The following is a 15,795-nucleotide window of genomic DNA, read 5'->3' as shown; positions in this document are numbered from 1 at the left end:
GAAATTATGCCTCAGTAGTAGACTTTTGAAAAACTATTTTTTGCGTGTTTTTTGCCTCCCATTCATTTTCAATTTTCTCGTCTCGTCTGTCTACTGTCGATACTTTCGAGAGACTCTCTCTGCACTGCTCTCCAAACTACAAAACATGGAATTGACCAACTGGTCTCTCAACGCTATTGACACAACAGTGTGTCCTCTGCCTGTCTACTGTCCTGACCAAAGAGTGTGAGCTTACCACTGTGTCTATTTTTACATTTCAACAACCTATTGATTTGTCTTCTCATAATGTTCCTGATTTATCTCTTGATTTAATTTTTGATGATCCAGTGAAGACACTCTGAACAAATTGATTTCATGAAGCAGAGATTTTATTCAAGATTCACAGAAAACTGCTTCAACCAGGAGACGATTGAATGAGAAGAACAGAATATAGTGAATTAAAAAAATCACAACAACATAAAATGATCCAAATGTTTCCACTGAGTCATGTGAAATATTCCAACTAGTCATTCCATTTAGATGAAGATTTATATTTACAACTATTGAATAATAACTCATTCAGACACACATTTAAGAATCTTAAAAAATTTCCCATCATCCGGGTGTTGCTTTGATCACAAAAGACTTCATACGCATTTTAAATTATCACCATTCTCTATGAAATGTTACAATGAAACTGTCTTGAACCAAATAACATGATGAAAATATAAGCTTTGCCAGGTTCACTTTAGACCTGCAGCAAAGATTATGTTGACACCTAAAACCCATTTACAGGTTACAACATATAATGATCCAAATGTTTCCACTAAGTCATGTGAAATATTCCAACTAGTCATTCCAGCATGAACACATGAAGAATCCAAGGTATGAATCAAATCAAAGAACATTAGATTTCAGGACTGTTCTCTTCAAAAACTCTCAAGTGCGAAAGTTGGATGGAGCTCCAGCTCAGCGGAAGATTTCTCCACTGTGTCTGAGTTCAGTGTGAGTAGCATCCTCTGTACAAACTGATTAGAATGACAACAACAAGCCAGGAATAGGAGACACAATCATATCACACTGATACAACATTTTCCTCATGGAATACTTTTACTGCTGATACATGAACTACATTTTACTGACAACTGATAACACTACTAATATGTTGGTGTGGGTACTTTGACTGAAGTCAATGATCTGAATACTTCCTCCACCATGTTTCTGATTGGAAATGTCAACTGGATATTAGACTGAACACAATCACAACCAAACAACTGATTCATGTTTAAAGATCAGATCAGCTAAAAGATCACAATCATGATGATCATCTACAGTACTGTGGATTCAGCATTATTTTCCAGATCCTGTTTAGTCTTCATGTATTTCAGTGCTGCTCTGGTTCCTTCATCCATTCTGTTTTTCATCTCCTCCAGTTTCTGGACCTTCTCTCTGTCTCCTCTCTCCTTCATCTTGTCAATCAGGAAATCCAAGTGGACATAAGTGGACACTGAATCAACATTCAGGGCGATCTGCTCCAGTTCAACAACATGTTGGTAGGCCTCATCCAGGATCTGGGACTTCTCTGATGTCAGTTGGTTCATTTCTTTCTCAAGATTTTCCACAAGGCTCAATTTCTTCTCACTTTCTGATTTATTCTTCTCAAACTTCTGTTTCATTTCTTCTTCAGTTTTCTGAACTCTCCTCGTCTTGGTCACATATTTCGACGTCTCCTTCACATGAGCTGATACAAGACACTTGTTGGTACAAACAGTACAGTGACCTCTCTTCATGACCTCACATTGTTCAGGTTTCCAGGCCACTGTGCATCCAGGATAGTGACAGTTCTCCTCACAGACAGTACAACAGACAGCTCCTTTATAAAACAACAACCCCCACATCCCACCATCAATAGCTTCTTTTTCTTTGTAGACCTCATCAACTTTGACAGTGAACTTTTCATTCTTCATCTTTTCTTCATGTTTCTTCAGAGCTTCTTGAATCTGTTTGATCTCATTCTGTTTCAGTTCAATCAGGTTGATTCTGTCTTCCAGGTTTTGGATGCAGGCTGTCAGTCTGACACGTTCTTTCATAACATCCACAGTTTTCTCCAGTTTCTGAGGAGCAGTTTTTTCCAGAAAAGCTGTCAACGCTGTCATTCCTCTCATTGATATTTCATCGGCTTGTTCCAGGAATTCTTCTTCCTCTTCCTCTGTTCTGTCTTCATTCTGACAGTTATTAAACAGGAAGTGAACAGGTTGATTCTTCTCATTTTTGGCACATTTAACTCTTGCAGCTTCAAGAGCTTCAAGACTGTTTTTAGGTCTTCTTCCATCTGAGTGTGTGATGAGAGCTACAATGTTTTTCTCCAGGTCTTTTCCAAACAGAGAAACCACTGAATTTAAGATGTACATCAGTCGATCACTGAGTCTATTATCACTGGCCTTCATCACCAGACCCACTGCATTAACTTCATGAACTCCATCCTCTGATCTAAACAAGTCAAATAATCTTTGACTGATGGTGAGATCGCATTTGATCCCTTTAGTGTTGTTGTATCCAGGAGTATCGATGATGGTCAGAGAGTAGGGCAGAGTTTTATCTTCAAAACCAAAGATCTGGTACACGATCACATCTGATGTCTGACTTTCTGACTGTCTTCTTTTCTTCTCCTCTACGATCTGAAACCAGACTTTATCCTCAAACTTTACTCCCATTGTGTAGTTGACCAGAGAGTTGATCAGAGTAGATTTTCCTGATCCTGATTCTCCAACCAGTAAGAGGGTTTTATTGGTCGTGTTCAAATTTCTTTCTCCAACAGTCATTCTAGTCAGAGGTCCAATGTTGTCTTTCTTTGGTTCCAGCTGGTAGATAGAAGGAAATCCTGAACGGATCTGAATACTTCTGGAGATGATGTCTTCATAGTTTGATGTGCAGTTTGTGTTCCTGTAGAAAAAGTTGAAATTTTACACATTGAAATTGAACTCACATCAATTTTTATTGCCCTTTGTTTTATTTTTGTAAGAAAAGAATTCTGGAAACCCATATTGTGCCAAGATGAAAACATAGTTTCAATGACACACATAACTGCACTCCTTCAAAACAATTTAATCCAACAAATAAATAAGTAGGTTATATAATACAATATGCTGTGTGGTATTGAGGTGGTCTGTATAAGAGGTTAGGTTTTCCTGATACTTTGATGAGATGTTAGTATTCCTGTGGAGGAGAATTTTATTTTATTTTTCTTATTATCATCATTATTCTTATAACTAGATCACCCTGGAGTTAAGTGGAGATTCTGAAATGTTCTTGCAAGAAACTTGGCTCAGCATGTGTCACTTTGGAATCACTGATTTTAATGGACGTGATTTTTGGGAATGTTCTCCAGTTTATTTTAAATACGCAAAAACAAAATAAACGGTATATATAGTTTTTCTTGCACACCCATGCAAAACAAAATGCTCATAAAATACATTTAAAGAAACATAGCAAAAACATTGGACTGCAATGGTGATCTATTCTGCTGGAAATGTAACCTCAGACAAATGACAGCATTCTGATTTGGTTTAGAGTTTTCAAAAATAATAAGTTGATAAGAACAGACTCACCAAGTTACTACTATGGATTAATGAAACATATCAATACTATGATTCATGAACTGAGTCCTATAAAAGGCCACACATGTTGGTCTGTTTGGTTACAAAGTTGTCCTGGAGACAGGTCACAAACTATTGGAGAAAATTGTCATTTAATCCAACACAGATTTCCAGTCTGGATTCAATGTTGGAAATATGAAAAAATAAAAAAAAACCTTAAGCAGAACTGAGTTCATATGAAGAAAACATCTACTTGAAACCACAAAGAGATGGAAAAGAGAGAGAAGAGAAAGGACGAGGAGAACACCAAGAAGGAAGAGATGAATTCATACATATGGTTAAAGCGTATATGCAACATCATGTATAAACGCGATGCAATCAAGAGTACAAGATAGTAAGCAAAGTGGATGAAGTAAATGAAAATGCTCCCAGATAAAAGTATATCAGAAGAAAGATTTTAGGAAATAACCGAGTCAGCTGACCTGATTTCTTTGGGCAGATCATTGAACAGCTGTGGATGCCCTGTTCATTTTACTTTTTAGTCGTGCCCCTGGAATAGATGGTAAAACTCTGACCGAGGGTCTCAAGATACCTACTGGTATTTATGATGCTAAAAAGTCAGTGATAAAGCTGGGGACATTACAGTGAAGGTTGTTTTAAAAGTAATCAGAAAAATCGTAAAATAAATTATAATTATGATCTTTTTCATGGTTCTAGTAAAAGCCCAAAATCAAGGCAGTGATTTCTTATTCAGAGAGGTAAACATGCTGTTACAAAAACCCAAATGTGATGAAATGAATGCAAGTAAAATTGTCTCTGAATCTTTGAAAGATTCACTTGAGCATATAAACATGCCTTTGGTTGCTTAAGTAGGTAAAATGAGACAGATTGTGGCTTTCAATCATAAAACGCAGTAGAGTGCACCTCTACATGCTACAATAATGCTCTCAAAGTAGATCAGGTTGGTCGTCTGAACAAAAATATCACTGTCAGTATTAAAACCACAACACGTGTAGTTGAGTTTAGAATTCAGTTCTCCTTCTCTGATGATCCAGTGAAGACACTGTGAACAAAGTGATTTCATGAAGCAGAGATTTTATTCAAGATTCACAGAAAACTGCTTCAACCAGGAGACGATTGAATGAGAAGAACAGAATATAGTCAATTAAAAAAGTCACAACAACATAAAATGATCCAAATGTTTCCATTGAGTCATGTGAAACATTCCAACTAGTCATTCCAGCATGAACACATGAAGAATCCAAGGTATGAATCAAATCAAAGAACATTAGATTTCAGGACTGTTCTCTTCAAAAACACTCAAGTGTGAAAGTTGGATGGAGCTCGAGCTCAGCGGAAGATTTCTCCACTGTGTCTGAGTTCAGTGTGAGTAACATCCTCTGTACAAACTGATTAGAATGACAACAACAGGCCAGGAATAGGAGACACAATCATATCACACTAATATGTTGGTGTTGGTACTTTGACTGAAGTCAATGATCTGAATACTTCCTCCACCTTGTTTCTGATTGGAAATATCAACTGGATATTACACTGAACACAATCACAACCAAACAACTGATTCATGTTTAAAGATCAGATCAGCTAAAAGATCACAATCATGATGATCATCTACATCAATGAGTCTTTAACTTATTTTCCAGATCCTGTTTATTCTTCATGTATCTCAGTGCTGCTCTGGTTCCTTCATCCTCTCTGCTTTTCATCTCCTCCAGTTTCCAGACCTTCTCTGTGTCTCCTCTCTCCTTCATCTTGTCAATCAGGAAGTCCAAGTGGACATGAGTGGACACTGAATCAACATTCAGGGCGATCTGCTCCAGGTTGACAACATAGGCCTCATCCAGGATCTGGGACTTCTCTGATCTCAGTTGGTTCATTTCTTTCTCAAGATTTTCCAAAAGGCTCAACTTCTTCTCACTTTCTGCCATATTCTTCCCATACATCTGTATAATTTCTGCTTCAGTTTTCTGAACTTTCCTCGTCTTGGTCACATATTTCGACGTCTCCTTCACATGAGCTGATGCAAGACACTTCTTGGTACAAACAGTACAGCGACCTCTCTTCATGACCTCACAGTGTTCAGGTTTCCAGGCGAGTGTGCATCCAGGATAGTGACAGTTCTCCTCACAGACAGTGCAACAGACAGCTCCTTTATAAAACAACAACCCCCACATCCCACCACCAATAGCTTCTTTTTCTTTGTAGACCTCATCAATTTCTACAGTGAACTTTTCATTCTTGTTCATCACTTCTTCATGTTTCTTCAGAGCTTCTTGAATCCATTTGATCTCATTCTGTTTCAGTTCAGTCAGGTTGATTCTGTCTTCCAGGTTTTGGATGCAGGCTGTCAGTCTGATACGTTCTTTCAGAACATTCACAGTTTTCATCAGTTTCTGTGGAGCAGTTTTTTCCAGAAAAGTTGTCAACGCTCTCATTCCATTTACTGATATTTTATCAGCACCTTCCAGGAATTCTTCTTCTTCTTCCTCTGTTCTGTCTTCACTCTGACAGTTATTAAACAGGAAGTGAACAGGTTGGTTTTTCTCATTTTTTTGTACATTTAATTTTTGCATCTTCAAGAGCTTCAAGAACATTTTTAGGTTTTCTTCCATCTGAGTGTGTGATGAGAGCTACGATGTTTTTTTCCAGGTCTTTTCCAAACAGAGACATCACTGAATCAAAGACGTACATCAGTCGATCACTGAGTCTCCCTCCTCCTGACTTCACCACCAGACCCACTACATTAACTTCATGAACTCCATCCTCTGATCTAAATAAGTCAAATAATCTTTGACTGATGATGAGATCACATTCAGTCCCTTTGTGTCTCCATATCCAGGAGTATCGATGATGGTCAGAGAGTAGGGCAGAGTTTTATTTTCAAAACCAAAGATCTGGTACACGATCACATCTAATGTCTGTCTTTCTGATTGACTTCTTTTCTCCTCCTTTATGATCTGAAACCAGACTTTATCCCCAAACTTCACTCCCATGGTGTAGTTGACTAGAGAGTTGATCAGAGTAGATTTTCCTGCTCCTGATTCTCCAACCAGTAAGATGGTTTTATTGGTCTTGTTCATGTTTCTTTCTCCAACAGTCATTCTAGTCAGAGTTCCAATCTCCTCTTTCTTTGGTTTCAGCTGGTAGATAGAAGGAGATCCTGAGGAGATCAGAATACTTCTGGAGATGATGTCCTGATTTTTTGATGAGCTGTTTGTGTTCCTGTAGGAAAAGTTGAGATTTTACACATTGAAATTTAGCGCATTTCAGGTTTTATTAGCACAGAAAGTTCTCCTATGTTGAGTCTCATTCACTCAGTCTACTCAGACGTTTGCTCTATGTTAACTATTAATCCGCATTTCTTAACTTCAACTCCAAAAGGAGCCGCTCAGTTTCACTCACCATTGAGTGAAAAGTAGAGTAAACCTCAACAAAGCTGGCCATTTGCTGCTAGTCTTTGGGTTGCATGTTTAAGTACAATGAAAGAGCTTTTATAAAATGTGTATTACCACCCCAGTCTGTTGACCACAGGTACTATTCCAGACCTCCATGATACAGTTAATGGATGGGTCAGCCAGGATAGCCAAAGAATATCCATAGCACTCAGCATTTCAGGGCAAATCTTGTCCACTCCTGGCAACTTTCCACTGGGAGGCTGCTTAACTACCTCAGCAACCTCTGCCAGGAATATGGATGAGCTAAGTCCTCAGATTCTACCTCATTCCTTGGAGACATGGTGGCAGGATTCACAACATCCTCAAACCACAGTTCTCCTACCATTATAAGCACAGATTGGCTATGCCCTTTTATCTTTTCCTCAAACATCACATAGTTTACCACAACCTCTTCGAGGTTGAAACATGAAAGTCGTCTTCCATAGACTCTCCAAACTCTTCCCTGCCTGTTGTTTAGTCTCAAGGGTCAACCAGGCCCACAAGGCATCCTTCTTCAGCTTCACAGCTTCACAGCAGGTTCTAAGACTGGCACTGTGGCAAGCACTGACAACCTTCAAACTGAACATGCCCCACTCTGATTCCATGTCTCCAACTCACCCTGGGATGCACGTGAAGCTCTTCTGGAGGTGGGAGCTGAAGATCTCATGGACAGAGGCCTCTGATCAGTTAACAGCTCTGCACCTTAACTTATTAACTTATTTGTCGTATTTTTAAAAATGGAACAAAACATATTAATGAATATCTCATCTTCTACAACAATTTAGAATCACCAACGGACCTAACCAGTATGTCTTTGGAGGGTGGGAAGAAACTGAAGACCCACTTAGAAAACCCACAGAGACAGAGGGAGAACATACAAACTGCACCCAGAAAGGCCAGAGTCAGTGTCAGTTTCAACCACCCCACTACTGTGCCACCCCATATCAATGAACATTTACAATGCAAATATGTATGAGTTTGTAGTCAGGTGGCGAATTTGCCTTATATCTTTGTACTAATGCCCGAGGGGTACCACGGTGGAGCAGTGGTTAGTGCTTCATGGCAAGACTGCCCTCGGTTTGAATCCCTCAGGGCTTTTCTATGTAGAGTTTTCATGCTCTCCCTGTGTTTGCATGACATCATCAAAAAAAAAAAAAAAAAAAAAAAAGGGTGCTAGGTGCCGTGTCAGGTTGGCCAACAGGACTAACCCTCCTTCCAGCCATACAATTTTGTTGTACAATAAAAGACATACAAGACATACAACTGTAGATCTGATGATACGATGACAAAGTTTTGTATTGTTTTGCATTACTGTTGTTCCAGCCACTTACATGTTGCTGCTTCCCCGTCTGTTCCTGGACACTAGAGCGCTGTCAGTGCATCAACAAGTTGGGAAAAGTGAGATGTCTCACTCTGAGGTAGTTCATCGGCTACAAGTGAAACGTTGTTAGCATGGCATTGAATGGTGAGATGCACACGATGCTTTAGCTCTGTTAAAATATATGGCAGATACATAGACTAATCCTAGGTTTTGGCCTCCGAACAACTGCTTATATCTCGGTAAGACACGTCGTACGGGAAAAATTAACGCATTGTTAGCATCAGCTGAGGGTCCTCTTCTATGTAATGTTTGCTCCACACATATACAGTTAAAAATGTGGCGAGAGAGAGAAGAGCATGCGCTGGGATTTTTGTCAGAAAATGTGAAAGAACCTCCACATACATAAAAAGTTTATAGAATGCTCAGCGCACTCCTCACTGGCCTGATCCTGGAGTCCAAACTATAGGACCTACAGGAATCAGAGAATCAAATTCCTAAGATTATATGTAATTTTTATTTCTATAGCTCAGAAAATGTGGCCACGACGAAACTGTAGCATGTAGTATCTGTAGTATCGAAAGGCCATTTTGTGGGAAAGAAAGCTACACTTGTCATGCCGCATACAAACCTTTAATCATTTTTCTACTTCAAAGCGTGGCTGAGTAATCTTTCAGCAAAGCATTTGCCCGCTTTACACCCGATTATTCTCAACCCGTTGGACAAATTGCTTAGAAAAGTCATAACACTCTGGCACGGGTTACATGACAAAAATGATGGGAGATGGCGGAAGAAGAATAAGTATGTACGCTTGCAATATAGTAGCCAACACATTATACTGCCTCCCAAGAATAAGAAGAAGCAACACGCACTGACTCCTGCAGCTATTTCATAGTTGCATGAGCCAGTGCGTGCTTTGCCCTGTGGCCTGATTAAAAAATATAATGTAATGCATTACTAATGCAAATTCTTATTCCAAAATGAGTTTGGGGCCAGATTCAGCCCTTCAGACAATTGGGGAATGACCTTAGTACCAACCTAGACCTAAATTGTTTGCCAATGTGGAGGTTTACAGATCCAGTCTTAAATCTCCTGAACCACCTTTATACTGTATCCATCCTCATGGGGAAATATCTTTCTGCATTTGGCCCATGCATTTGTTCACACTCTGAGCTGTGAGCTATTGTCTCCCTCAGTGTTGATCAAGGTCAACGAAAATGTTTGGCATTAAGGATTAAAAACCCAAAGACTGTATGAGGTACTTTGACAATAACCAATGAAAAATAAGTCCACAGGGACCCAGAACAGCTGATTTTAAGTGATTAATAATTCATATTTAGAGTAAATAAATATAATGTAATAAATATGGTATTTTTTATGAACTCCAAAATTAACCCTTTAACATTCTGCTGGGTCATACATGAGAGAGCAGTAGCATTTTGAACCAATCGGATCTCTGAACATGAGCTGTGTTTGAGTAAATGCTGTATGATGCAATATGTAATTTTCTTCTTATTTGATTGATAATGAATGTTCTATACATTTTCTTCAAAAACAAACAAGCAAACAAACAAACAAAAATGATGTGAACCCAACAACCTGTTTTTTTTTGACTGTGCGTCAACTTCAGAGTCTTGGCTTTACAAAAAAAAAAAGAAAAAAAAAGAGACTAAGACCATGAATGAGCTCCAACGTGTTCATGAATAGCATTCAGTTACTTTGGATATGTCCTAAATAGTTTTCCTTCCAAAAGGACGGAATGATTAATATCAATACAGATGTGTGTTTCTAACAGCTGATATGGTTATGATTATGAGCTTTTGGAAAATGTAAAAGAAAAGGCAGAACTGTGAAAACAAAACAGTAAAATTACCAATAAACATAGAACTATACACCTGCCCTGAAAGCAAACTAGTCATAAACAGTTTATTTATGTATGGTGCAAGACATTGTAAAGAACTAGTCCTACTGTGTTGTCTCCGTGATACTGAATATGCATTTTACCCCAGTATCATCAACACTACCAACGTCAATTGAATATGTATGGCAGACCATACCAGATTACTCAGGTAGAACCATTCAAGACACCAGAAGAAGAGAGAGGACAGACATTAGCTGATTACATAGCATAACAAGAGAGATCTCAGTTAATTCTTTTCCAAATACTCCCTTGACACTCTAGACACTGCAGTGGTGCTTGAAAGTTTGTGAACCCTTTAGAATTTTCTATATTTCTGTATAAATATGACCTAAAACATCATCAGATTTTCACACAAGTCCTAAAAGTAGAACCTAGTTAAACAAATGAGACAAGAATATTATACTTGGTCATTTATTTATCAAGGAAAATTATCCAATATTACGTATTAGTGAGTGGGAAAAGTATGTGAACCTTAGCTTTCAGTATCTGGTGTGACCCCCCTGTGCAGGGGGGTCCTAACCCTGCCCTTACCCTAACCCTCTCTGGTAGCTGCTGATCAGCCCTGCAAACCCATTCCTCCGTACAGAACAGCTTCAACTCTGGGATGTTGGTGGGTTTCCTCACATTAACTGCTCGCTTCAGATCCTTCCACAAAATTTCAATTGGATTAAGGTCAGGACTTTGACTTGGCCATCCCGAAACATTAACTTCTTTCTTCTTAAACCATTCTCTGGTAGAATGGCTTGTGTGCTTAGGGTCATTGTCTTAGATATAATTCCGAAATCATTGTTCCATCAATGATGGCAAGCCGTCTTGGCCCAAACCATGATACTACCCCCACCATGTTTCACCAATGGGATAGGGTTCTTACGCTGGAATTCAGTGTTTTTCTTTCTCAAAACATATGCTTTTCTGTTAAACCAAAAAGTTCTATTTTGGTCTCATCCGTCCACAAAACATACTGTCCACATGATCTTTAGCAAACTGCAGACGAGCAATTTCTCTTTTTGGAGAAAAAGAACTGTCTCCTTGCAACCCTGCCATGCACACCATTGTTGTTCAGTCTTCTTCTGATGATGGACTCGTGAACATTAATATCAGCCAATGTGAAAGAAGCCTTCAGTTGCTGAGAAGGCTTGGTGTCCTTTGTGACCTCACCAACTATTACACGCCTTGCTCTTGGAGTGATCTTTGTTGGTCGACCACTTCTGGGAAGGGTAACAATGGTCTTGAATTTCCTCCATTTGTAGATAATCTGTCTGGCTGTGGATTGGTGGAGTCCAAACTCTTTAGTGATGGTTTTGTAACCTTTTCCAGCCTGATGAGCATCAACGACTCTTTTTCTGAGGTCTTCAGAAATCTCCTTTGTTCATGCCATTATACACTTCCACAAACGTGTTGTGAAGAGCAGACTTTGATAGATCCCTGTTCTTCAATGAAACAGGGTGCCCACTCACACCTGATTCTCATCCCACTGATTGAAAACTCTAATTCACTTGAAATTAACTGCTAATCCTCAAGGTTCACATACTTTTGCCACTCACTAATACGTAATATTGGATTATTTTCCTCAATAAATAAATGACCAAGTATAATATTTTTGTCTCGTTTCTTTAACTAGGTTCTCTTTATCTACTTTTAGGACTTGTGTGAAAATCTGATGATGTTTTAGGCCATATTTATGCAGAAATATAGAAAATTCTAAAGGGTTCACAAACTTTCAAGCACCACTGTAAGTCTGGAGTCATAAAGTCATAAAGAGAAAGATGTGGTCCAGTCCAAGGTAGGAAGGCCCATTCCGAGTCCTTCTCACCACTCCAATGGCTAAAAGGACTGCAAAGATTCACATATCACACTGTAAAAGGTATTTGAGACACACTGATCCACCAGTGGCTGGGGGAAAGTTGGGCTACAAAGGGATTCAAATAGGAAGAGTTACAGAACTGTCTCAAACCCAGTGAAGAGTTAAAGATCCCAGTTCCCAGAAAACAGGATGGACCAGACCCCTTAACAAACAGAGCAAACAGATTTACTGCCTTACTGCAGAGTATTAAATGTAGTCATCTGATAATATCACTTAAAAATAAGGATAATGGATAACTACATGCATTAAGACTAGACACAGATCACACAATAGACATAGACCCATTAGGACACTTCACTATACAGGCCACTAGAACCAACACCACCTTAGCTACTGTAGTGAGAGCAGATGTGTACCTGTTGAGTGGGGAACATATAAGGGGACAGACAAGGGAAAAGTATATGTGTGAGGGATAGAGATCGAAATAAAGTGAACTGCAGACCGAGAGATGTCTCTTGTCCCAAACTATAAACAGACTGCCTGAACACGGCCTGTTACAGCTACAGAAGCAGAAATCAACCAACACTTTCTACTGATACACAGGTGACGTATCTAACAAATATCACATTTGATGACAAAACTCCATTCTAACTCTGCAGTGGGAGATTTTAAGAATCTCTCAGCCATACTCCATGACAAACCACCCACACAGGGTGTACAAAGAGAGCTCAGCCAGGACGTACGTTTGATAACAGAATATATATCGATGCTATTGGTGTACCAAGAGGTGTTCCTGATTGATTTAAGCATGTACTCAATGGATACCTCGGTTTGAGTCATTCTTTTCTGGTGGTCTACAATAAACAAAAGATTGTTGATTACTACTTATAACCAACAGAGATTTAAAAATCACAGATGGCATAATAGGCATAGCTGAATGATTAACCCCACTTCCCTTATAACATGGCAAAATAGTATGTCAAATGTTTGGAATGTTCTGTTGCACTTTCATTGCTAACAATATAGCCCCAGATGGAAGCATCACCAGTCTTGGTGGAGCTAACGGCTCTTCCTGAAGAATTATCTCAGAACACAGGGATGGATGATCCATTTCAGAATTTAATTTTTTAATGGTCGTTTTTTTTTTGGTTTTTTTTTTGGAGTTGTGTGGAATGGCCGTTGTTTCCGGTGGTGTCTTCCAGAGAGATCAGTTGCTAGCGCTGTCTGTGTCCCCTGAGTTGAGGAGTGAGTTGGAGACCTGGTTCATAGGACCACATTACATCTGTGTCTTGCTTCATGACTCCGTGGGCGGACATGCTCCATTGGCATTTGCATCCTTCCCTCAGCAACAACGAGACACCTTGTGACACCATCCTTACCGCTGTTGCTATGCAACTGGCCAAACATCTGCATCCCCTTGGACACTGTTTTGCCAGCTACTTTTGTATATTTGTTCATAATGATAATTCTTTGTTTTTTTTTTATTACACTCTTTTATTTTATTTTGCTAGATGCTACTTATTTTTATTTTACTTTAATTTAATCTAATTTTATTTTATCTTTCTTGTGGTTTATATGTATTTACTTTCATGTGCAAGAAAGCCATGGTGACAAAATAATTTTCCTTGTGGATCATTAAAGTCTGAAGTCTAATTCCATATTTATATACACTCTATAGCTCACACCTGAAGGCTGGAGCTAGCTTTTTTGTGAAATGTTTTTATGTTTTATGTTTTTTTTTCAGCATTTATATGAAAAGTATTTAAACTGCCATAATTATATTAGCCTACCCAGGCCCCTCCCCTTAAACCTCTCCTCCAGATGTTAAAACACCAACGAAAGTCTCAATGCCAATAATAGATTTTTCAGCTATTAATTGTAATTAAAATAAAAGTCGTTGGTGATACTACAACATAGACCTGCACATTCCCCTCAGAATGATGGTGGATGAGCATCATTTCTGTTTCCATGTTTAATGCAAATATGAACATATGAAAATGCGCTCTTCCAGCCGAGAGATGTCTTTTGACCTTCACTGATATCAAAAGTAGGAAACTTTGTTAATGCAGAGACCATGTTTGAAGAGAACAAAGTGATTCCTCATGAAAGTGTCTAGTTCGGCAATAATGACTCTTTAATCATGTCATCTCTGCTTTATGCTATTTAGACATCTATAGTCCTGCCCAGTCATGTGACTTTTCTCACAAGATATTATAATATTAAAGCAAATACATCTCAGATTGGAGAGAATAAAACAGTACCACATTACAACCCATTTTCCAAAACATCACATGTATTACAGCCCATCAACACCCAGCATTGGAGCTGAGGACGCTGTCATCGTCCTCATGCAGAGATCCCTGTCCTACCTGGAGAATTCTGGAAGCACTGTTAGAATCATGTTCTATGATTTCTCCGGTACCTTTAACACCATTCAGCCAGAACTTTTGAGGGACAAGCTGGACCATGTGGGGGTCCACCAACAGCTGTCAGTCTGGCTCCTGGACTTCCTGTCCAACAGACCACAGTTTGTTTGGACAAAAGACTACGGTCTGACACAGTGATCTGCAGCACAGGGGACGGTGGCTGCTCTCCTCTTCACCATCTACACTGCTAACTTCACCCACCACACAACCAACTGTCACCTAGAGATGTTCTTGGATGATTCAGCCATCGATGGTCTCAACAACTGAGACGAAAGGGAGTAGAGAGAACTGAACCAGAACTTTGTGGCCTGGTGCCAGAGGAACCACCTCTGGACTAATACAGGAAAAACCAAAGAGCTGGTTGTGGACATCTGCTGGTGCAAAACCACTCCCTGCTTCACCCACGTTGTGCTAAGGAGAGGTACCACAGGTCCTTCCTCCCCTCTGCTACAACCATGTCTCCTCCCAGTAGACCCACAAATACAACATATGCGCAATATATGTGTAATGTGCAATACTTCTCCTCATTCACTACCGTTCTCATTGTAACTACATGTAAATATATTTTTAGAATTACTGTTTTGTTTGTCTGTATCCATCCTTCTCAACTGTATGTATGTGTGTATCTTTCTTTTTTTTTAAATTTTTTTTATTTTTTAATTTAATTTCCCCATTGTGGGACGAATAAAGGCATATCTTACGTTATCTTATCTGAAAGCACACGTGACTTCTTAAAGCAGACGAATTACCCCACCCCACAAAAAATATTGTATAACATGAAAACAGTTGCGTAAGTGACTCACTCTCCCATCGTGGCGATGATGAAGTGATGATGTGATGGAGATCTGAAGTCGTCTGCTAAAAAAAATGCAAATAGTAAAATTATATTTTGATTCCTCTGTAATACAGGTAAGTTATAGAGTAATACATTTAAATCTTAGCTACAGACAAACAGATAAAAGAGCGACTGAGTAACTAAAGACAAATAAAGAAATCAAAGTGTCAAAGTGTCTCTCTTGACGATCTGTACAGAGTTTCCAATCCTGACTGTGACTGTTTCCTCATTCCTCTCACCTTGTTGTTGGTGTCAGGAAGCTCTGTGATGCTGCTGAGTCAGAAAGAGCAGAGAGGAGTCAGAGCTCAGAGCTTTTATATTCTCTATCAGTGAAGGGGACGGACTCTCTGTGGTCACATGATTTCACTGAAACTCTAACAGGATCCTTCCTGCTTCTTACTGAACTCGAGTGAGTTCAAACAGAGTCAGAGGCTTTTAAACAGAGTCAGGGTTAGGGTTAG

The 15,795-nt window shown here is 39.1% G+C and overlaps 1 protein-coding gene and 1 pseudogene across 2 annotated transcripts; both read right to left on the bottom strand.

Annotated features, from left to right (window-relative positions):
- Positions 1–350: 350 nt before the first annotated feature.
- LOC124996208 lies at positions 351–15,612 on the bottom strand. 2 transcript variants are annotated; one of them, XM_047569002.1, is made up of 3 exons: positions 15,574–15,612; positions 15,303–15,357; positions 351–2,922 (listed from the first exon to the last, which is right to left on the bottom strand). In XM_047569002.1, the coding sequence occupies exons 2-3, from the start codon at positions 15,308–15,310 to the stop codon at positions 1,308–1,310; spliced, it is 1,623 nt and encodes a 540-aa protein (XP_047424958.1). In that variant the 5' UTR covers positions 15,311–15,357; positions 15,574–15,612; the 3' UTR covers positions 351–1,307. The 2 variants fall into 2 exon arrangements, with proteins under 2 accessions (XP_047424958.1, XP_047424960.1); XM_047569004.1 differs by having other exon boundaries at positions 15,303–15,354; positions 15,574–15,597.
- Positions 4,654–10,529, bottom strand: LOC124996209 (annotated as a pseudogene).
- Positions 15,613–15,795: the final 183 nt, after the last annotated feature.

The sequence above is a fragment of the Mugil cephalus genome, chromosome 19 (genome assembly GCF_022458985.1).
Source record: "Mugil cephalus isolate CIBA_MC_2020 chromosome 19, CIBA_Mcephalus_1.1, whole genome shotgun sequence".
Taxonomy (NCBI): domain Eukaryota; kingdom Metazoa; phylum Chordata; class Actinopteri; order Mugiliformes; family Mugilidae; genus Mugil; species Mugil cephalus.
The sequence above is the reverse complement of the archived record's forward strand: the minus strand, read 5'-3'. Positions and strand labels throughout refer to the sequence as shown.